This window comes from Carica papaya, chromosome 5 (genome assembly GCF_054855325.1).
Source record: "Carica papaya isolate Zhongbai chromosome 5, ASM5485532v1, whole genome shotgun sequence".
In the NCBI taxonomy this organism is placed as follows: Eukaryota; Viridiplantae; Streptophyta; class Magnoliopsida; order Brassicales; family Caricaceae; genus Carica; species Carica papaya.
This window is the reverse complement of record NC_142313.1, coordinates 34,940,824-34,965,852: the sequence shown is the minus strand read 5'-3', so window position 1 is coordinate 34,965,852 and position 25,029 is coordinate 34,940,824. Positions and strand designations below refer to the sequence as shown.

At 34.1% G+C, this 25,029-nt stretch overlaps 1 protein-coding gene across 1 annotated transcript; it reads left to right on the top strand.

Moving 5' to 3' along the window:
• Nucleotides 1-238: 238 nt before the first annotated feature.
• On the top strand, nucleotides 239-631 carry LOC148265803 (protein NIM1-INTERACTING 3-like). Its single transcript, XM_088220536.1, has one exon. It carries the CDS (start codon nucleotides 239-241, stop codon nucleotides 629-631), a length of 393 nt encoding a protein of 130 aa, XP_088076662.1.
• The last annotated feature ends 24,398 nt before the right edge of the window (nucleotides 632-25,029 follow it).

Genomic DNA, 25,029 nt, shown 5'->3' with positions numbered 1-25,029 from the left:
TTTCTACGAAAAAAACATCATTAACTTGACTATCAAAATTATATTTCTCAAGGTAAAATTCAAAATCACCATTTTGCTCATTTTAAAACATTACAAAATGACGTAATATGATGAAGGGCTCATCTGCAGGAAGTAGCGCGGAAGCAACCTGGAAAGAGCGCTCTAAAGTCAGGATTTTTATTTGTATGCCTTCTCATTTGATTGACATTAAAACAGGAAAGAAAGTAAGAAAAATTTCATGGAGACTGCAAGCAAGAAGAGAAAGATCTGCCATGAAGATGAAGAGGATGAAGAAGAGAAGATTGAGAAGTTCTTTGCTCTCATCAAGAACATACAGGAGGCTCGTGATCATCTTCTAATGTTGAACGACTCTGATTGCACCCGGATCAAAAACAGAAAGAAGATGAAGAAGATTGATCAAGATCCTCCAGCCGTTTCGGTTTGGGTGCCATCGTTTCAACGTGAAGATTTCATGGGACAGACAACGGACCAACTTCATCATAATAATTATGAACAGTTGAAAAACCCTAATCTGGTGGGTCTTTCTTCTGAAAGTAAAGGGGAGAGTGAAAAGTTAGAACATTCCCATGACATTAAAGACTGCTGCATTGACCTCAAGCTTTCACTTTAATCGGGGATAAATCTCATGATATAATTGTCTCTTTAATTTAGGAGTCATCCAATTTCTTGGTTATATCTTATGTTGGCAGTAATTAATGAAGTTAATGGAAGATTTTTGAAAAACAATTGTTAGGAGGCCTTGATCCTAAGAATATTTTATGTATATTTTAAATAATATTTTGTTGAAAAATATTAGGAGAAATTTTGTTTTTTTAACTGTAAATATAGATATATTAATATAAAAATTATAATTTATTTTATTTAATAATTTAAATTTAAATATAATTTATTTTTAATTTTTAAATATAATATAATTAATATAAATTTATTTTTTTAAATATTTAATGTATATTTATGTTTTAAATAGTAGTAGAATAATTTTAAAAAATTTAATTTTTATATAAATATATTTTAACTTATTAATTTATAAATTAATAGAATTAATAAAAATTTAAATTTTCTTCGCATCGAAAAACTCAAAAGTCAAGATTTTTTATTCAATTAATGTTTATTCTTCAACTTTCTAAATCTCTGTCCCTTCATAAAAAATCACACACACTTATATATATATATGTAACTACAACAAATTAAAATTACATGGGTGGGTTAATAATGTTCATGCAGGCAAAGATTCTTTCTTTTTTATTTGTTATTTTTTCCATTTGTATTTGGTGGGAGAGGTAAAAAAAAAATATTTTAATTTTTAATTATTCTAATTAATTTTTATTTTTTAATTAAATAATTATATATATTATGATGCAAAGACAATTTGAAGTAGCTTTCTACTTACCTGCAACCGAAGTCTTTTTCTTTATTTATTTAAAAACTGACATCAGAAGAAAAAAAAGATAAAAAGAAAAAAAAAAATAGTTTAATTCTTGCTTTTGAAGAAAGAGGTGTTTTAGAAGGAAACGGTTGCTATTAATGGCGACGATTGAGTGTTAAGCGAGGAGAAAGAAAGAAAAAGAAACCCAACGCCGTGACTTCACACGATGACGTCATTATACTCGTGTCAGCTACCTGCCGCTGTCTTGAGAACTCAACCAAAACCTACGTAGACATGATGACGCCACGCACTGTTCATAAAAGTCAATTTACATTTTTACCCCCAAAACGACCAAGACTCCCCAAGCAACAGAATAAAATGGTCAATGACAAAATAATTATAAATATATTGTACGCCCTCAATTAAATTATATATTATATATTTATAATTTCGAGTTAAGATGTTCTAAATTTCCAATGATTTTTTCAAATCAAATCTTAACATAATTTGGATTTAATTAAAAACTCACGAGTTTTTTTTTACGTGAGGGTAATTTTGTCTTTTCAAAAAATGGGATGACGTAATTCTGTATAAATACGCAAATGCAGAGGAATTTTTGGGTACATGCCAAAGCAGCGAGACTCCAGTACACGTTAGTCTCGCTTTCATGAATTCGATTTTCGAAATGATCACAGCTTGAAACAGAGAGAAACGGAGAACTCGATTTCTTCTCAATTCTCACTCTTCGCCTGATTTCGTTTCTTTTCTTCTTTTCTAAACTCTATATGATCAATGAAAACAGAGGGAATGGAACATGTGAAGAAAGTCGACGGAAGCTTTAACAATGGCGAAGGCAATCGGGGAGAAGAAGGAGAAAGAGGTGAAGAAGGAGACGAAGAGAAGATGGAGAAGTTTTACGCGCTGATAAGGAAGTTTCGAGAAGCACGGGAGAAGAGAAGAGAGGAATTGAGGGAATCGGAGAAGAAGAAGATGAGGAGATTAAACGGCGAGCAATCCACTTGGATTCCGTCGTTTCGGTGGGAAGATTTTGCGCAGGAAATCGAGTTCAGAAGACCGCCTCTCATCTTTCCAAGTCCATGCAACCACAAGATAGACGATGATGGAAAACAACAACACCAAAGTCACAAACAGCAGGGAGCCGATCTTGATGATGATGCCGGTTTAGATCTGAAACTCACCCTTTAATTTCTGTAATTAATTTTTAGTGTTTTTCTTTTCAATTTGAATATCCTAATTTTGTAATTAATGCAGCTAAGTAACCTAAAATAAGATGAAAAAAAAAAAAAAACACTTGGGAGGAATTAAATCTTCTTCTTATTCTCTTCCTGGTTCGGAATTTCTTGCTCATTATATATATTATATATGTAGTTATTTTTCTTACTCCTACGCTGAAGTCTGCACACGCTTCCAGAAGGGTAGCGGGTGGAAAATGATTTAAAAGTAAAATGTACTGATTAGGCCCAAAGCATTTAATTTTGGGCTGACCCACCCGGTTGAAATAAATTCAAAATTTTAAAGAATTTATTTAAATAAAACTTATTTTATATATAATTCCATGTGAAATTAGACTAATTTATGATTTATTTCATGTAGTTTTAAATGAATTATTCCATTTTCAGGTAGCATTTGTGAGTTAATTAATAATTTTTTTTTTTTAACATTTTAATTTATTTATTTATTTTAGACGAAGTGAGTAATAAAATTGGAATTTAAATTGTGAACGAAATAATAAAAAATTATTATGCCAATTTATGTTTTTTTATAAAATAATTTTAACTTTAGTTAAAATACCAAAATAGTATACAAAAATTGTCTAAAATTTCCCTCAAAAAGTATTTCCTAAAGTTTAAAAAAAGAGATAAAATTCTTCATTTATGTCCAAAGTATTTTTTGATGTTTCGTGTGGCACATATGTGAATCTATGGTATCTCTTCATTCAAAATTATCTTAAAATTTTAAAAAGATGAAACAAAGTTTATTGACATTGGTCAACGTGAGCACACACCCATACAAACTTCCATCTTCTAAATTACGCACCCAAGCTTCACAAATCCTCTTATGCTTTTCTCTTTCGCAACCACAAAGCAAAGGTATTTATTTATACTTCTACAAAATTTAGGGAGAATAGTCAACATTCTTCAAAATCTAGGAATATTTTGCCCCCCATGTAAACATTTATACTAATTTTTGAATTACCAAAAATATAATTATTGGAATACCTAGAATTAATTTTAAAATTTTAAAATTAATGCATAAAACATAATTTTTAAATTTTTAAATTTTTATTTAATTTAAAAAAATATGTAGATGATGAAATTGAAAACAATTTTGAGAAAAAGTTAGCAAAAATTTGGGTTCTGAGAGTGTTTTTAAAAATAAAATAAAAAATTAGGAGTCAAAATATAATTTAAGAAAAATGTGTCATGCAGGACCGCCCAGTCAGCAGTTTCGATGAAGCGGAGTGCGCCACATAGCAAGGCACGCTAACGCGGTGCCACGCGGGAGGTCACACTTGTAATCCGCGTGTTCGCGATCGGACGGTTCAGATTTGTTCCTGCGCGCGTGGACGGTCCGGATCCGTTTCCTCCTCAGGCGGGATTGTACAGTCGCGATTAAACGGGATGAACGGTCCATATTCGTTCCCTCTTTAAACGCGATCGTACGGTCCAGATCAAATAGTGATGAATGGTTTAGATTTATTTCCTCTTTAAACACGATCGGACGGTCGAGTTTAAACGCGATGGACGACCCTGATTAAAGGAATACGGATATAAATACCTCACTTCACACCGAATCCTATTCCTAATCGCTAACCCCTCACCGAAAAAGAAGAACTAGTCGCCGGAGAAGGGAGCCGACCGCCGCCCGCCGCCACACCGGAGCCACCTCCGACCACCAAAAAAGGTTGACTGAAAAAAAACATCCAACCGTGAAGGTAAGCTAGTGGAGTCGCCGTAGCGAAAAATTCTGCCGCCGGTGAGTTTTTATTTTTCGATTTTTTTCGGCCAACTAAACCCCCTTAACGTATTTTCTCGCATGGATAAGTATAAAACTGGCCGAAATCGGTCAAAACTAGCAAAAAACGATCAGTTCGAGGCAAACTGCCGCCGCAGGCGACGATGCCATCACCGGAGCATAGCGGTAACACCGTGCTAGAATTCTGAAATTGACCAAAAAAAGTTTTTAACACCGATTTTGAGATTTTTTAAAGGTATTTCTAGATATTTGAAGCGTGTTTTAATCTCCGAAGGAAAATTCAGAAAATCCGAGAACCGCTAGTAGGCGTAGCTGAAAGTTTAGTATTTCGGACACCGATTTGGATAAGAATCCTCACCTTATTTTTTGTTTAAAGTTTAATTATAAATAATACGGTATTTTGCGTAATTTAGAGAATATCGATAATTAATTACAGGTTACTAATTGAGCCGAAACCAGTTATTTATTACTGTTTATCCTATTTTAACTGATTGTTTAATTCTATAGTTTTGAATACATGATAATACACTAGAATGGGTAAAATAATTTGGTTGTGTTTCTTTGATGCATATATTACTTGTTTTGCGTGATTTATATTTAAATTTTGAAACTGAAAATTAAATGTAAATAGAAAATTGCTTAATTAAATGAATGGATAAATGGTAGCCGTACTAGATATTCTAGGAGATGGTGGATGGATCGGGTACATAGGAAACCTTACTATGAATGTTGTCTCATACTGGACAGGGTATCAAGGATTGGTATTTTTGGCACTCATACCGAACGAGATATGAGAACGGTCCGTTTCACCCTCATATCGGACGGAGTATCTAGAATTGGTATTTTTGGCGCTCATACTGGACAAGGTATGGGGACGGCCCATTTCACCCTCATACTGGACATGGTATTGAGGGATGGTACCTTTGGTGCTCATAGTGGACGGGATATGGGGACGGCCAGTTAGTTGACAAATGTTGAATAATGGTTCATACGTAGTGGGGATATTCCTATGGATCCCCATGGATACCAGTAGGTAGATAAAAAGAGAAAGTTGTTATTCTGACTAATTGAAAATGAGATTATGATATTGGTTATATTATTACCTCTATAGATCGGTTTTGAAAATCTCACTACGGTAAATATGCAGTAAATAATTTTATTTATAATAAATGAATTTACTTAAATCAAGAACTCAATTAGTTATTTTTATGATTTTTACCAACCTTCATTTCTGCATCGGTGACTAGTGTGACATTCTTACTGCTTTAGTGTAGCTCACTTTTCTATTAACTATTTCAGATCAAGAGGAACAAGATCCAGATCCCGATCTACAAGAAGGTTGCGAATATGATGCTCAGTTGTTTACTTTCTATTTATTTCTTTGATTTTTTATTTGTTCTTTTAAAAGGATCATTCCTGTAGCCCTATTGAGTATTCTGAATTATTTTCTAAGGAATGTAAACCCTAACTTTATTATTTCGCTTCCGCATTCAATTTATAATTTATTTCCTTTTAAGTTACAGGTCGTTACAATTATTTCTATGTTTTATGGTCCCTTTTGCAATTCATCTCAAAAGACAACTGAATTTGTCAATTTTAATAAAAACTAATATAACTATATTTAGTCTTTCGTCTAAAAGAATTGTTATATGACTTGGTAGCACTTGTTTGACAAGTTGTTTCTAGCTTTTCATCTATTTATAGCAAAATCAGAAAAAAGAATACAAAAAAATTTTATAAATATTATTATTCAGACTAGTTTTCCATTACACTCCAAGTGCTATGTCAGCACATCCAAATGACATTAAAAAAAAATCAGTAGAGAGGAAATTTTATTTATTTATTTATTTTTTAAGTTGAAGGAAAACTTTAGAGAAAAAAAAAATATTTTAGAAAATAATTTGAATAAATTTGTATAATCATAGTTTATTTTGGTACTTTAGTCTATATGTGCTAAAAATGTTGGTGCATTGTTCATGCGTGTGGCGATGTAGATATTATGTTTGTAAATTTAAAACTGATATACATGTGACTTGATGTAAAGACTAGAAATTTAAAGGACATAAATTTGTATTTTAAATGCGAAGTAAACAGCAATATTATAGTTTATATTATTTACACAGTAAATTAGAATGCTCAATAGGGTTACGTGAATATCAATTCTATAATTCTTCATAATTGAAAACGAATAAATAATTAAAACAAGTAAATAAATATCCTAGAAGTTAACCTCCACTAGCACTAAATGGGGTCCAAAAGGTAATATACTCACAACCCTCCTACTGATCAGAATCTAGATTTTACTATTCTTGATCCGAAATAGTTAATAGAAGGGTGAACTACATTAGTCCAGTAAGGATATCAAGCTAATCACTGATATGAAAAACTGGATGTTGGTAAAAATTATAAAATAAAAAATGTAGCCCTTAATTTGAGCAAATTCATTTAACATAAAAAAAATCGTTTATTTCTTACTTACCTGTTACGAGTTTTTCAAAACGATATATGAAAACAATAAATTCGAATATCATTCTTATGACACATTTACATGAACAATAACACTAAATTCATCTCATTCCCTGCTTATCGATACCTCTAAGGGTCCGTAGGGATATTCCCCTCCTCGTGGACCCATTGTATAAATTTGTTAATTAATCCGGCCGTCCCCATATCCCGTCCGATAATGGGCGTCAAACATACCATCGCTTCAATATCTCGTCCGGTATGAGGGTGAACTATATCTCCAAAACCCTTTCAGATGTCCACAGTAGGGTTCTTTATGTACCAGACACGTCTATCTTTTTTCAGGATACCTAGTAAAACCTTTCATATATAGATCCTCATCGATAAAACAATTACCAATCACATACCAATATCTCATTTTATGTTTACAAATCAATCAAACGTCCTTTAAAAAAATAGTACAATTTTATCCCTTAACAATTAAGAAATGTAATTGAGACATTTCAAATCAATCAATCAGATAAAAATCATGATTAGACAATCAATAAATGAGAAAGCAATTAAAAGTAATAATTTAAATCACACATTGGAATAATAAGCAAATTAGGCAGTATAAAAAGATTGATAAGTAAAACAGACGAGCTAGAGCAATTATACACTAAACAGTTTCCAGCTCCACTAGTGACTAATAATTATTTTTAAAGATTTTCTAATTTTTTTACAAAACATAAGATATTCTATTATTAAACCTCAATTTACCGTAATAAGGAGTAGGGTTAGAGATTCTTACATGAATCGGTGTTTTGAAACATCGTGCTACCTATAACGCCTCCTGACGGTCCCTGATTTTTCTAAATTTTTCATGCAGAATTTAAAATACTTTTCACGTACCTAAAAATACCCCAAAAATCTAAAATTGGTGTTGAAAAACATTTATGGCAAATTTTATATTTCTAGCATGGCGGCGGTGCCATGCTCTAGCGCTGGCTCTGCTACTCATGGTGGCAGTTCACCTCAGCCTGACCAATTTTGGCTGGTATTACACATATCCCTATGAAAAACATGTTAGAAGGCCTTGATTGGCTACAAAATAAAAAAATCGAGACCTACCAATAGGGGGGTCTCCAGGTGCGACTGCTCTGTCGGTTCTCCTTCGTGGCTAGAGTTTTTCTTTGGCTAACCTGCACCAGAAAGAGACGGTGAACACGGTGTTCAAAGAATCATATAAAACAGAAAACGAGAAGGGGGTCATCGGAGATGGTTTTGATTTTTGGGTTTTGGGCGCGATAACTTTGTCGGGCTTTACCCATGATTTTTGGATCACACATCATCCCTTTTGCTCTGATATGGTCACGACAGGACTTGAAATTGAATTCTGAGTGAAATAAGGAAATTTTTACCTTTTTCGGTGGTTGGCGGTGGCTTTGGTATGACGGGTGCCAATGGTCGACCTCCCTCTCCGGCGTCTGGTTCTTCTTCTTCGGTGAAGGCTGTGCGGCTAGGGTTAGAATTTTTTAGTACGCGATGATTAAATACCCACCTTGTGTCGATCTAGACCGTCTGTTTAGGAAGACGTGACTATCTCTCGTCTGTTGGATCTATGTTATTCAAGAAATGAATCTGGGCTACATGATCGAATTGAATCTAATCGTTCGATCGCGTCTAAAGAGGGAATGCATTTGGGTCTTTCACGCATGTGGGATGAGATCTAGGACGTCGAATCTCTGGGCACGTAGATCGCTTGTGCGGCCTCCCGCATGGTGCCGAAGTCAGCGGGGTTGCCACACGACGTGCTCTAGTTCGCCAAGGCTGGTGACCAGGCCATCCCACGTGACCAAACTTTTCCTTTTTGAGATTTAACTCCCTGATTTCAATTTTTTTTCTCAAAATCACCTTCCGAATTCAAAATTTTACCTTTTTTCCTTAAAATTATTTTCAATTTCATCCGTATTTCATTTTTTTCTCAAAAAATCAATAAAATCAAATTGAAATAAATTAAATTAATTATTTATATAATTTATTATAAATAAAAATAATTAGTCTTGACCAATTTTCAGGCCCAGGTATTACAAGTCTCCCCCTTTAAGAAAAATTTAGTCTCTCAAAATTTGTCACCGTCCCACTTAATTGAACAACTGGGGCTACTGCACTCTTAAGTATGATTCTAGTTCTTAAATGACCATTTCCTGAATATGATTCTGCTATAAGACCTTGACAAAGGAAATTTCTCTGTTACGAAGTACTATACTCTTCCAGTCTACAGTGCCTACTGACACCTTCTCATAGGATAGATAATCCTGAAGTGAAAAGGATTCGTAGGACAAGATGTGTGAGGGGTCCAGGTTGTATTTGTGTAGTCTGAACATGTAAAATACATTATAGAATCTGGATAGCTCTAGAGGTAGTGCTAGTCTATAGGTGGACGTACCAATCATGTCTAAGATTTCAAACTGTCCAATAAACTAGAGATTTAATTTTTCCTTATTGCAAAATCTGTTGATTCGTTAGAGAGAGGTGACCTTAAGAAACACTCGATCGCATTTCTCAAATTTCAAATTCCTTATTTGGGTGTCCACATAACTCTTATGCTTACTCTGAGTTGTCTGGATGTTCTTTATAATCTTAACTATCTTGGCTGTAGTCTTCTCATAAGATCCGGGCCAAATAATTTTCTATCACCCACCTATAAGAATCCCTTCAACTGTAAAGACTCGAACCAAAAAGGATATGAATTTGTATTTTAAATATAAAAGCAAACAATAATATTAGGGTTTATATTTCTTATACAATAAATTAGAATACTCAATAGGGTTACGAAAATTTCTATTCTACAGTTCTTAGTAAAAAGAAATGAATAAATGATTAAAACAACTAAATAAAAATCTTATAGGTTAACCTCTACTAGCACTTGATGGGGTCCGGAATGTAATCTACTCATAACCCTTTTGCTAATCAGGATCAGAGTTTTGGTCTTCTTGATATGAAATAGTTAATAAAAGGGTGAGATATACTAGTTCAGTAAGGATATCACGCTAATCATTAATACGAAAAATCGAGAGTTGGTAAAAATTATAAAATAACAAATGGAGCCCTTAATTTGAGCAAATTCATTTAACATAAAAAAACCGTTTATTTCGTACTTACCTGTTGCGAGTTTTTCAAAATGATATATGAAAACAATAAACTCGAATATCATTCTTATGACACATTTACATGAACAATAACACTAAATTCATCTCATTCCCTGCTTATCGGTACCTCTAAGGGTCCGTAGGGATATTCCCCTCCTCGTGGACCCAATATATAAAATTATTAATTAATCCGGCCGTTCCCATACCCCTTCCAATAATGGGCGTCAAACATACCATCGCTTCAATATCTCATCCGGTATGAGGGTGAACCATATCTCCAAAATCCTTTCAGATGTCCACAGTAGGGTTCCTTATGTACCGGGTACGTCTGTCTTTTTTTCAGGATACCTAGTAAGCCTTTTATATATAGATCATCATCGATAAAAAAATTACCAATCACATACTAACATCTCATTTTATGTTTACAGATCAATCAAACCTCATTTAAACAAATAGTACAATTTTGTCCCTCAACAATTAAGAAATGTAATTGAGACATTTCAAATCAATCAATCAGATAAAAATCATGATTAGACAACCAATAAATGAGAAAGCAATTAAAAGTAATAATTTAAATCACACATTGGAATAATAAGCAAATTAGGCAGTATAAAAAGATTGATAAGTAAAACAGACGAGCTAGAGCAATTATACACTAAACAGTTTCCAGCTCCACTAGTGACCAGTAACTATTTTTAAAGATTTTCTAATTTTTTTACAAAACACAAGATATTCTATTATTAAACCTCAATTTATCGTAATAGGGAGTAGGGTTAGAGATTCTTACATGAATCGGTGTTTCGAAACATTGTGCTACCTATAACGCCTCCTGACAATCCCCGATTTTTCTGAATTTTTCATGCAGAATTTAAAATAATTTTCACGTACCCAAAAATACCCCAAAAATCTAAAATTGGTGTTGAAAAATATTTATGGCAAATTTTATATTTCTAGCATGGTGGCAGTGCCATGCTCTAGCGCTGGCTCTGCTACCCATGGCGGCAGTTCACCTCAGCCTAACCATTTGTTATTTTATGATTTTATGGCGGCGGTACCTGTTGCGAGTTTTTCAAAACGATATATGAAGGCAATAAATTCGAATATAATTCTTGTGACACATTTACATGAATAATAACATTAAACTCACATCATTTCCTGCTTACCGGTATCTTTAGGGGTCCATAGGGATATTCTCCTTTACATGAACCCAATATATAAACTTGTTAATTAACCCAGTCGTTCCCATACTCTGTCCAGTAATAGGCGCCAAACATATCATCATCTCAATACCCCGTCTGGTATAAGGGTGAACTATATCTCCAAAACTCTTCCGAAATGCGACTTCTTAATCTCATCCGACTGAAGTAATGTCTACAATAAGGTTCTCTATATACTGGGCCTATTTGCCCTTTCTTAGGCTACCTAGTAAACCTTTCATATATAGATCCCCATCAACAAAATAATCACCAATCATATAAGAACATCTTATTTTATGTTCACAAATCAATCAAATGACATTTAAGCAAATAATACAATTTCATCTCTCGACAATTAAGAATTGTAATTAGGACCTTTATTTTAAATTAGTCAATCAGATAAAAATCACAATTAGGTAATCAATAAATGAGAAAGCAATTAAAAGTAATAATTTAAATCATACGGTGGAACAATAAGTAAATTAAACTTTGTAGAAAAATAGATAAGTAGCACAGACGAGCTAAGACAATCGTACACTAAATAGTTTCTGACTCCACTAGTGATCTGTAATTATTTTTATAGTTTTTCTATTTTTTTTACAAATCACAAGATATTCGATTATTAAGCCTTAATTTACCGTAATAGGGAGTGAGGTGAGAGATTCTTACTCAGATCGGTATTTTAAAATGTTGTGCTACTTTCTATGCCTTTTGACAGTCCCCAAATTTTCTAAATTTTTCTTGCGAAAATTAAAATACTTGTCACGTACTTAAAAATACTCCAAAAGTCAAAATTGATGTTGAAAAACCTTTTTGGCAAATTTTAGGGTTCCAGAATGGTGCCAGCTCCGTCGCCCACGGCGACGATTCGCCTCGGCGTGACTAGTTTTACCAGTTTACGTTGGTTTTGGCTTGTTTTACATGTATCCTTGCGAAAAATACGTTAGGAGGCATCGGTTAGCCGAAAAAATAAAAAAACAGAGACCTACCGGTTGGGGGAAGGGGAGGGTCTTTAGGTGCGACGGCTCCACTGGTTCTCTTTCGCGACTTGGGTTCTTCTTTGGCTAACTTGTGCCGGAAAGAGACGATGAACACGGTGGTCAAAGAATCGTGTGAAATAGAAAACGGGAAGGGGGGGTCATCGGAGAGGGTTTTGGATTTTAGCCGTGGTGGCTGCGTTGGCTCACCTGCCGTCCTTTTTGCTTCGATATGGCCACAGAGAGACTAATTGAATTTCGAGTGGAATGGAAATTTTTTTACATTTTTCGACTGTCGACGGTGACTTTGGTGCAACAACAGTCAGTGGTCGGTCTCCTTCTCCAATGTCTGGTCCTTCTCCGGTGAAGCCTGTGCGGCTAAGGTTAGGGTTTCCTATTACGTTATGCTAAAATACCCACCTCGTGTTGATTTGTACCGTCCGTTTGGGAATATGTGGTCCTCTCTTGTCTGTTAGATCTATCTTATTCGAAAAATAAATCTGAATCGCACAATCGAATTGAATTTGACCGTTCGATTGCATATAAAGAGGGAATGCATCTAGGCCGTTCATGTGTGTGGGATGAGATCTGAGCCGTCAGATTGTCGGGCACGCGGATCGCTTGCATGGCCTCCCGCATGGTGTCAATGTTAACGTGGTCGCCACGCAGCGTGCTCTAGTTCACCGGGTCTGCTGACCAGGTCGTCCTACGTGTCCAAACTTTCTATTTTTGCATTTAACCCAATGTTTTTAATTTTTTTTTAAAAAAACACTATCTGAATTCAAAAATTCACATCTTTTTCTTAAAATCGTTTTCAATTTCGTCCATAATTTATTTTTTTTAAAAAATTCAATAAAATCGAATTGAAATAAATTAAATTAATTATTTATATAATTTATTATAAATAAGAATAATTATTCTGGACCGATTTTCGGTATCGAGTATTACACTTGACACGTTATATATTATGTCAGTATGTCCAAACGGCATTAGAGAAAATTAATAGAGATGTAGAAATTTGTCTAATCTTTTAAAATTTAAGAAAATTCTTGAACAAAACTAACACTCTATAAAGAATTTTGAATGTTTTTTTTTAGAGTTTAGAGGATATTTTGATATTATGTTAGTTTTAAGTAAATGAGGATTTTATAATTAAAACGCGGCCCACACCAGTACTTGCCCTCTTCAAATAGAAAATGAATAAAATGATTGATTGTACAATATTCGCTTGGATTTCAAGTACAACGAGGTCTTGTCACGTATAAAAACATTTGCAAGCAGCGACCACGTGGTAACATGATGCTGCGTGTTTTCTCACTCCCTCATTGAAATGGTCATTAAAAAGAAAAGTCAAGAAAGAAATTACAAGGTAGAAAATAAACCAAGAAAAATATAAAAAGTGAAAATAATTGGTTTTGAAAAAATAAATTATCTTTCTAACTTCACATATACAAAACTCAAATTCATCCACATTCAGGATTATATATAATTTTTTAATAGAATTTAACTCGAATTATATATAGATATAAACTTATTATATACAACCTAATTTTTTTTTTTTAAAAAACATATGTTACGTATTTTTTTTAAATAAAATTAAAAATATATTATATTTAGCCAAGTTAAGCTCATGAGTTTTTCTGCTTCTAAATACTAACTTGACTCTACTTGAACTTAAAATAAAATTAACTTAATTCGTTTGACTAGGGAAGTAAGGATGAGAAACTTCTTGCATGTTTTAAGCCATTAACATTTCAACTTAATTAGGTAAAATTTCCCATTCTACTCTAGTATTTTGTTAAAATATAACTAAACTTATGGTTTGTTTATGAAAATTTGTTAGTTGTCATGATGTAGATGAAAGTTAGATTTTTTTTTTTTTTCTGTTTATTGAATGAAAATGGAAGTGATTATATAAGGTTACATGGCCCTATTACTAATCATTAGTCATTCTCTCAATATATGATATCCTTAATTGCCATTTAACTATGATGCTGGTTGAAGTTCATCCTGAGTTTTCATGTAGTTAGGATGTAGGAAAAAAGAGCTTAGTTTAGTTTTTAATAGATGTTATTTTTCTGTTAAGTCAATACTACGTCAGTGACCACTCAACGTGACATGGTAGTCAAGGATGATGCAAGTTCAACGTAAAAAAAAGACCAACAAGAAATCCAAATGTAATAATTAATGAATGAATGCTAATTTCTCTTTATGGGTCAAAATCGTATGCTATTTTATATGCACATCTGGTTCTTCAAATCAAGTCTAAATTTAATGAATTTGATGAGATTAGAGAGCTTTGAAAGTCTAATTATGAATACAATAGACTTTCAAAGCTTTCTAAAATATATACAAATTAGAAGATGAATGCACAAATCAGAAAACAGATTCATGTTGTATACTTCATCACTATTATGGAGAATCAATTAGTTGTCATACATTATGCGTAGGCACAGATACTTATCATTGGTTTCCTATGTACCCGAACACAGAAAAACATACATGAGTACATTGAAACACTACTACCCCCCAAACACTGAACAGTTAGGGCATGTGGATCAGACTGTTTTTTCATACACCCGAACACAAAACGATTATGTATGAGTGCACACTTATCACTTTGTCAATACACTTGAACATGGAACAGTTATGTACGGTCATATTGAAGCCTAGCATAATGTAGGTACTTTTAGAATAACTTATTTTCATAATGAGTGATGCACACATCAAAATCTCATTTCGAAAACACAAAGCAAAATAATACTTATATCGAAGTAAAACTCTAGCAAATACTTACTTAATAAATGTGTAAGACAAATTAAATACGTGCACATTTTTATATTGAAAATACACAAAATACTTCAAAACTATGTATGTTATGAATCCATAATATCTACTTACTTTAGATTTTTACTAGTCGTAGTCTTAATTCTGGTAGAGTTTCGGCTTTATTTATAACATTTTTTTCTAAAAAATATGATAGAGTTTTGGGACGATTTTTGGTAACTTTTTTGAATAAAAAATATCCAACACAATACTCAAAAGCTAATCCTAAAAATTAAAGAGAAACCGAACTTCGGAACTTAAGAAAATATTTATCTTTCTAACAGTTTATAACTTTTTTTTGATTGTGAGCCTTCTTCTTTTTTTCTTCCTCTTTCACTGCTCTCACAAATTTAATAGAATTTTTTCAAGATTTTTATCTAAAATATCAAAATACTCTCAAAAATCACAAATTTCGTACTCTTTCTTCTTCATTCACTTTTATGTTTCTCACTATTTTTCTCTTATTTGGAATGTTTCTTCCTCCCTTCTCTCATCTCCTATTTATTGGAGTGGGGAGCCATGAGAGAAAGGTTTCCACCATTCCGTCATACCATTTCATTTAAAAGTTTTCACCTTTCATCATGTCACTTCATCTAAAAGATTACTACTTTTTACATGTTATTTTATCTTAAAGGCCTGTTCACATACTCCTTCATCTAAAAGATTACAACTTTTCACATGTTACTTTAATTAAAAGTTGTTAATTTATGTGATATCATTTCATCTAAAAGTTATTATTTTTTGTTATGCCATTTTATCTAATAGTTACCACTTTTTATTACACCATTTCATTTAAAAGGTTTCCATCTTTTTTCATATCTTTTCATGCTTACTCTAGCTCCTTCATTCTTATCTATCATTTTTCTATTTGACTATAAAATATGTCCTTAATGTTATTATATATTTTTAAACAAATGTAAATGCTAAATTAAATATATCAAATATAAGAAACTAAGTCGGAGGTATGTTCAAGCTATCACATCCTCCCGCCCCTTAAAAAAAGAAATTTAGTCCTCCAAATTAGAATTAACAATAGTCACAAATAGATGTGGGTATTTGGCCTTTATTTCCTCTTATGGCTCCCATGTGGCTTCTTCAGTCGAATGATGCTGCCATAGTACCTTTACTAAGGAGATTACCTTGGATCGTAATATCTTTTTTTGATAATCCACTATATGCATAGGAAGCTCAATGTATGATAGATTGTCTTGAAGTGCAAGAGGTTCATATCGGAGTACATGTAATGGACTTGAGTGATATTTCTTCAGCATCGACACATGGAAGACATTGTGTATGTTGGCTAACTCAGGTGGCAATGTTAACAGTTAGGCGATAACTCCCATTATATCCAATATCTCAAAAGGTCCAGTAAATCTAGGACTGAGTTCTCATTTTCTCCCAAATCTCATGATTCCTTTAGTTGGTGATATTTTAAAAAATACATGGTCACCTCTTTCGAATTCTAAATCTCTTCTTTGGTTGTCGGCATAACTTTTCTGCTTACTTTAAGCTATTAGTGTAACGGCCCCGAAAATTTAAATAAAGATGTATGTATAAAAAAAATCTTAAATGCGAAAGCGAAATAAAAATTTTGATTAATATCCCTTACATAATAACCAGAAACGTATTCAATATATGAAAGAATAAGCTAGTTAAAAGAAATACTCGAAATAAAAACTATAAATAGAACTACAAAGTCTCTAGACGTCTAACTCGCCGTCTTCCTGTGAAACGGGCTCGGGAACCACGTCTTCCTAATCTGAAATGGTTAAGTAAGGAATGAACTACACTAGCCCAGTAAAGACATCACACTATCCCATTGCCACAGAAGTAAAGGTTGGTAGAAAAAAAAAACAACCAATGGAGCATAATTTATAACAAACTCATTTATTAATAATAAAAACTTTTACTGTCCACTTATCTCGGTGAGATTTGTAAAAATAACATATGAGGACAATAACATTATAACCATCATAAAATCATATACACTTAGTAGCATAACACATGTCATACTTTTGCACTTCAATAATCAGGCAACAAATTTCCTCTTTTACCAGCCTACTAATATCCATGGGGATCCAAGGGGGTCCCCGCTACACGTGAACCCTTAACATTAATAATATGATTCTAGGGCCATCCCCATACCCCGTCCGGTATGGGCGCCAAAATCATGAACCTCAATACCCCGTCCGGTATGAGGGTGAAATGGGCCGTCCTCATATCCCGTCCGGTATGAGCGCCAAAATACATAAGGTCTTCATACCCCGTCTGATACGAGAGATCACGTTCCTGGTAGGGTTCCCTACGGATCCGGTCCGTCCACCATCTCCCAGGATATCTAGTCATGCTGTCCACATTATCCATTTATCACTTCACATAGCCTTTTTTTTTCATTTTCCTTGGTTTCAATTTTTCAATCATACACAAACATATAAACCAATAATAACAGCAAACAACAACATAACATCGGGTTCACTATAATTCAAACCATAATAAAAGAAACCATGATTCATGCATACGAAACCATAAAATAAATACATCAAATACCATACTACATTTAATACTGGAAAATAGATCAACAACAACTAACCAACAATATATCAGATTCGGGCTCCATTGGCAACCTCAATCAATTATACATATCTATAAAGTCATAAAATACCGTTTAATCATTTATTAAGCTTTAATGCCGTGATAGGAGATAGAGTGAGAGATTCTTACTTGTTTCGAGGTCTGAAATCGGCTCTACAGTGCGCCTATGGGCTGTCCCTAAATTTCCTGAATTTTCTCCGAGAAATTGAAACGCACTACCGGTACTTGCACGTGTCCCAAAAAATCCTAAATCAAACCTAGGGCCCCTTTCGGCCAATATTGGAATTCCAGCACGACGGCTCCACCGTGCTCCAGCGACGGCACCGCCGCCTGCGGCGGTGATCCGCCTCAGGTTGGCCGTTTTCGGCCGAATTCGGCCAAACTTGCATTGGTTCTTGCGATAAAACAACCATAGGGTCCTCGGAGGGCCAAAAAATCACAAAAACCGAGACTTACCGGCGGCGGTGCTCTCGGGTGCGGCGACTTCTCCGGTGCGAGTCGCGGTTTCATGTTTTGCTCCAGTCAACCTGTAGAAAAAAAGACGGTGATCACAGTGGCGTAAAAATTGCATCGAACGGGAACAGGAAAGGGCCTTATCGGAGGTAAAAACCGAGGGAAGCTAGGGAGGTGCCACTGGACTTTGGCGGTGTTTTTTGGCTGATTGGCCGGTGGTTTGGCTCTGATTTGGTCATAGGCGGATTCAGCATTGAAAAACGAGCCAAAAAAAGAAAATTTACCTCGTTTGGCGGTCAAAAAACCCTCCGGTGCAGGGGCGGATGGCGGCGGCCAGCTCTTCCGGCGTCTGGTTCTTCTTCTCCGGCGAGGCACTGGCGGCTAGGGTTTGGTGTCGGGTGTCTGTGAGGTTATTTATAACCTTCTCCTTTTAATCTCAGCCGTCCATCACGTTTTAATCTGGGCTGTTCGATCGCGATTAAAATAGGAATAAATATGGACTGTCCATCATGATGCGATCTGGGCCGTCCGTGTGTGATTCAATCTGTGTCGTCCGCACGCGTGAGATCTAGACCGTCCGTGCGCGTGAGATCTGGGCCATCCACAAGCGTGAGATCGGGACCGTTCGATCGAGTGCACGCGGATTGCTTACGTGGCTCCGTCCGCGTGGTCTTTCGCGTCAACTTCCTTGCCACGCGGTGTGTTCTGGTTTGCCGAGGCCGCTGACTGGGCTGCTAACGTGGCTGCTGACGTGCTGCAACTTTCCTAAATTATGTTTTGACCCCCAGTTTTTCGATTTTCTTTTCAAAAACACCCCCAGAATCTAAATTTTCACCATTTTTTTCCAAAATCAATTTCAATTAAATCCCAAAAATAATTTTACCAAATTTTATCATTTTTATCAATTTTATTTCTATTAAATTAAATTAAATTAAGTTAAACACATAATTATTACAAAATAAATTAACCATTAAATAAAATAAAATCCAAAAAAAAAAGGTTCCAATACCCAAAAGTAAATTTTTTTTTTGGGTGTTACAGTTAGAAGATGTTTCTTGATCAATTTCACATTCTCTATAGTTTCTTCTACTAATTCAGGTCCAACTAGTTTTCGTTCCCTAACCTCTTCCTGACAGATAGGTAATCTGCAGGGTCTTCTTTACAAAGTCTCACAAGGTGCCATTTGAATATTAGATTGATAGCTGTTGTTATACATGAACTCAATCAAAGCCAAATGATCGTCCCAATTACCTCGCAACTCAGTGACGTAGGTCCGTAGCATATCCTTTAAAGTTTGGATTGTCTGTTTTGATTAACCATCCATCTAAGAATGGAAAGCCGTACTAAAGCATAGTTTGGTTCCCATGACATTCTGTAAACTAGTCCAAATCTTGAAGTAAAGCGAGAATCTCGATTGGAGATGATTGTGGCTGAAATTCCATGCAATCTCACAATCTCCTTGATATAGAGTCTGACTAATTTGTTCAGCGGGTCATTTACTCTAATAGTCAGGAAAAAAGTAGACTTAGTTAGTCTATCAACGATAACCCAAATAATATCATGCTGAGATCTTGTTTTAGGTAGACTTACCACGAAATCCATTGTAATTTCCCACTTCCACTCTGTTACCGGCAAGGGCTGAAGTAGTCCTGTTGATCTCTAACATTCAGCCTTCACTTGTTGCCATGTGAGACATTTAAAAACGAACTCTGCTATGTTCTTCTTCATCCCACTCCATTGGTATTTGGTTCTCAAGTTATGATACATCTTAGTATTGATAGGGTGCATAATAAGTCTAGAGTAGTGAACTTTTTCTAATATATCATTTTTTAGACTGTTATTATTTGACATACATGCTCTATTTCCAAACCTCAATACATTATCTTCTAATAGTCTGAATTGTGGCTTAAGTCCCTTACTAACATCTTCCACGATCGACTTCAAGCTAAGATCAGACTACCGGGCTTCTCTAATTTTTGGCACCAAAATGAATTATACTTTTATATTGGCTAGGTATCCTCTTAATCTCTTATGTCGAACATTCATATTCAACTTATGGAACTCCTCTACGAGTCTCCACTCTTAGGCCATCATGTAGACAAGAGTGTAAGTACTTTTTATACTAAGTGCATCTACAACCATATTGCCTTTTTCCGGATGGTATAAGATTTTACAATCATAATCCTTAAGTAATTCCATCCATCTCCTTTGGTACATATTAAGTTATTTTTGGGAGAAAAAAATACTTCAAACTCTTATTGTTTGTGTGAATCTCGAAACATTCACCATATAGATAATAGTACTAGATCTTTAAGGCAAAAACCATGATGGCTAGTTCTAAGTCATAGCTAGGATAGTTCTGCTCATGATTTTTTAATTGTTTAAAACCATAAGCTATCACTTTTTCCTATTGCATTAGTATGCATCACAATCCTTACTTTGAAGGATCACTGTAAATAGAGAATCCACCAGTACCATTAGGAATAGTCAATAATGATGTTATTGTTAACCGCTTCTTTTGTTCTTGGAAATTTTTTTCACACATATCATTCGACTCAAACTTTGCGTCTTTTCTAGTGAGCTGAGTTAGTGGAGTAATAATCTTTGAAAAACTTTTAATAAACTTCCTATAATATCCAGTTAGACCGAGAAAACTTTGGACATCCATTATCATTGTAGGCCTTTTTCAGTTAAATACTACTTCGACTTTAACTGGATCTGCTAATATTCTATCCTTTGAAACTATATGTTCGAGGAAGGTAACCTTCTTTAACAAAAACTCACACTTCTTAAACTTGACATAAAACTTCTTTTTCCTAAGTATTCCAAGCACTATTGCTAGATGCTCTGCGTGTTCAGTCTCACTCCATGAATAGATCAGTATATCATCAACGAAGATGATGACAAACTTATCTAAGAATGGTTGAAAAACTCTGTTCATCAAATTTATAATTGTCATAAGAATATTTGTTAGACCAAAATGTATGACTAAGAATTCACAATGACCATATCTGGTCCTGAAGGCAGTCTTAGGAACATCATCTTTCTTAATATTTAGTTGATAGTATCTAGAACGTAGATCAATCTTTGAGAAAACTTGGGCTCCTTGAAGTTTATCAAACAAATCATAAATACGAGACAACTGATACTTATTCTTTATGGTAACTTGGTTTATTTGCCTATAGTCAATACAAAGCCATATGGTACCATTTTTCTTCTTCACAAATAATACTAGAGCTCCCCATAGTGATACATTTGGTATGATGAAACCTTTATTTAATAGTTCCTACAATTATTTCTTGAGTTGTTGAACTGGTATGCTCTTTATTAATAAGACATTATTTGATCCGGTATTGAGTACTACCACATCTGAAACATCCATTTTTCAACTTGTAGTAGGGTCTGCTACTATGATTTTTTCGACAATGAGGAGAGATTTGTTTTGCCTCTAGTGCTAGGGCTCTCGGAAGAGTTATGAAACACGTCTTCTTTCTTTTGTCAGTTTATTGTGCTTCTTGGGCCTTCCTTTTATTGTTTAGTATAAATGGTCGAGCTCATTGGATTTGTTGTGGGATTGGGCTTGTAGCCTCTTCTGTAATTTGTTCTCGTTCCAATACTTCTTGGTAGTCATTAATCTTCGAAAATGAGATTTATCTCAGATCTCCGTTTGCGGGCCTCTCTCAAACTTTCTGACTCTCAAGCTTTCATATACTACTACATTGAGTATGAACCGGGCCAACTCTATAAACTTTTCTGCATATTTTGTCACTCTCACATTCCCTTACTTTAACTCTAAAAAATCTATTTGTTTTTGTTCTCGAACAAAGTCAGGAAAATACTTCTTATAGAATGTTGCTCCAAATCCTTCCCAAAAGATCGGTGTCATCAGAAATTCCTTCTTTAGATGCCACTAGTGTTCTGCAGCTATCTTGAACATGAATGTGACTAATTGTACCTTTTGCTCTGAATTGTGGCTGAAAACCTCGAATATCTTCTCTAACTCCATGATCCATTGCTCAGCTAATATCAAATCAGTTGCTCTAGCAAATGATGGTGGGTTCATATTCCTAAATCTTTCAATGAGTTTTCCATTATTTTCCTCGATCGTTTCGGTGTTACTCGTACTAGCAATATTACTGTTAGTAGTACTTTGACTATGGACTACGTGTTGACTTACCACTGTAGCCAAGCCTTCGACTAGACACATGAGTTTATCAAGACTCTGTTTGATTCAGTCTTACAAAACTCGATGTGTCTCCTCTCTCGATATCCTTACCATTTCTTACATTCATGAAATTTAAATTTAGAGATATTTTTTTTATGTTTCACAACTTTATCTAAGTCTCATATAACCCTAAGCCTCGTATTCAAGGGATGTTCGAGAACCGTACTCTGATACCATTTATCACAGACCATACCCTGTCTTATAAGGTAATGAACGGAACATATTAACTTAAATTACATAAAATCAAGTTAAGTAAAATAACTAAATTTTATTAATCATAATAGAATCACAAAAGCGTTACATCCCTTAAATGTAAAACATAAATATATGTACGAGACTCTAAATTTCTTTATTTATATTATTAAATAAAATTACGAAATAGTAACCTTAGTATCAAAGTTTAGTTTTAGAAATTTTTTACATATCACCACTCACTCTGCAGCGGTATCTTTAGTATTTAGAGGGTACTAGGAGTGAGATAAAATATTTTAATAAGCGATATTATAAAATCACAGCATAGTACATGTAATATATAGTTTCTTTACATACAGCAAAACATATATCACATGATATTTCCAAAACAGATACGAATTAAAAGGCGAATGCACAAATCAGAAAACAGATTCATGTTGTATACTTCATCACTATTATGGAGGATTAATCAATTACTATACATCATGCGTAGGCATAAATAGTTATCACTGGTTCTCCATATACTCAAACACGAAATGACATACATGAGTACCTTGAAACACTACTACTCCTCCCAAAAACAGAATGGTTAGGACACGCAGTTTAGACTATTTTACCATACACTCGAACACAGAACAATTATGTATGGGTACACACTTATCACTTTGCTAGTACACCTAAATACAGAAGGGTTATGTACGGCTAGATTGAAGCTTAGTATAATGCAGGTACTTTCAAAATAACCTCTTTCTATAATGAGTGGTGCACATATATCAAAATCATCTTCTGAAAATACAAAATGAATAACACTTATATCAAAATAAAATTTTAATAAATACTTAGTAAATACGGAAGATAAATTAAATACATGCGTATTTTTATATTAAAAAATACGCAAGATATTTCAAAACTACACAGACTATGAATCTATAATATCCACTTAGCTTAGATCCTTAGAAGTCATAATCTTAATTCCGAAAGAGTTTCGATTTTATTTATGGCATTTTTCTCTAAAAATTCGACAGAGTTTCGAGATGATTTTTGGTCACTTTCTTGACTCAAAAATATCCAAGACAATACTCAAAAACTAATCCTAAAAATCAAAGAGAAAATGAACTTTAGAACTTATGAAAGTGCTTACATTTCTAACGGTTTATAACTTCATTTTGATCGTAAGCCTTCTTCCTTTTATCTTCCTCTTTCTCTGCTGTCATAAATTTGGTAGAGTTTCCCTAAGATTTCTATCTAAAACTTCAAAATACTCTCAAAAATCACATACTTCATACTCTCTCTTTTTCCTTCACCTTTATGCTTCTCGCTATTTTTGTTTTATATGGAATGTCTCTTCCTCCCTTCTCTCATTCCCTATTTATGGGAGTTGGGAGCCACGAGAGAAAGGTTGCCACCATTATATCATACCTTTTAGTTTAAAAGTTGCCACATTTCATCATGTCATTTTACCTAAAAGGTTACTACTTTTCACATGCCGTTATATCTAACAAACTTTTTCATATGCCACTTTATCTAAAATATTACCACTTTTCACATGCCACTTCATATAAAAGTTACCACTTTTTGTGATGTCGCTTAATCTAAAAGTTACTACTTTTTAAATGTCACTTTATCTAAAAGTTGTTACTTTTCATGATATCATTTTATCTAATAGTTACCATTTTTTATTATGTTATTTCATTTAAAAGGCTCCCACATTTTTTCATGTCTCTTCATGCTTACTCTAGCTCATTTATCTTTATCTATCCTTTTTCTGTTTGACTCTAAATTATGTCTTTAACGTTATTATATATTTTCAAACACATATAAAAGTTAAATTAAATATATCAACTGTAAGAAATTAACTCGGAGATATTTTCAAGCTATCACAATGAATGGTCAACTTTCTTGGCATTTGTGTATCTTTTCTTAGTTTACCAATTAATATATTTATTTTTTGAATGCTATTTCTTTACTTTTCCTTTATTGATTCGAGTGATTGTTTATATTAAAAATGAAACGCGAGCTATAAAATATTTTGTGAAACTTGTCCATTTCATCCGAGAAAAAAAAAATTCTTTCTTTTATGTTTCCTCTTTATATTTCTCACCCATATCAAAGGGTGATGTGAACATTTGTTTCAACAAGTAGAAGCTACATCAGATGTGGTCAACCTGACTAGATATCCTGGGAGATGGTGGACGGACCGGGTCCGTAGGGAACCCTACCGGGATTGTGGTCTCCCATACCGGACGGGGTATGGAGATCTTATGTGTTTTGGCGCCCATACCGGACGGGGTATGGGGACGGCCCGTTTCACCCTCATACCGGACGGGGTAATGAGGTCTATGGTTTGGCGCCCATACCGGACGGGGTATGGGGACGGCCCTGGAATGGATTTCAAGTGTTAAGGATTAACGGGTAGGGGGACCCCTATGGATCCCCATGGATACTAGTGGGCTGGTGAATTAGGAAAATATGTTGTCTAACGATTGAATTACGAAAAGTTTGATAGGTATTATGTTATACAGTTCATATATATATTTTCATGATGATGATGATGTTATTGCTTTCGTATATTGTTTTATGAATTTCACCG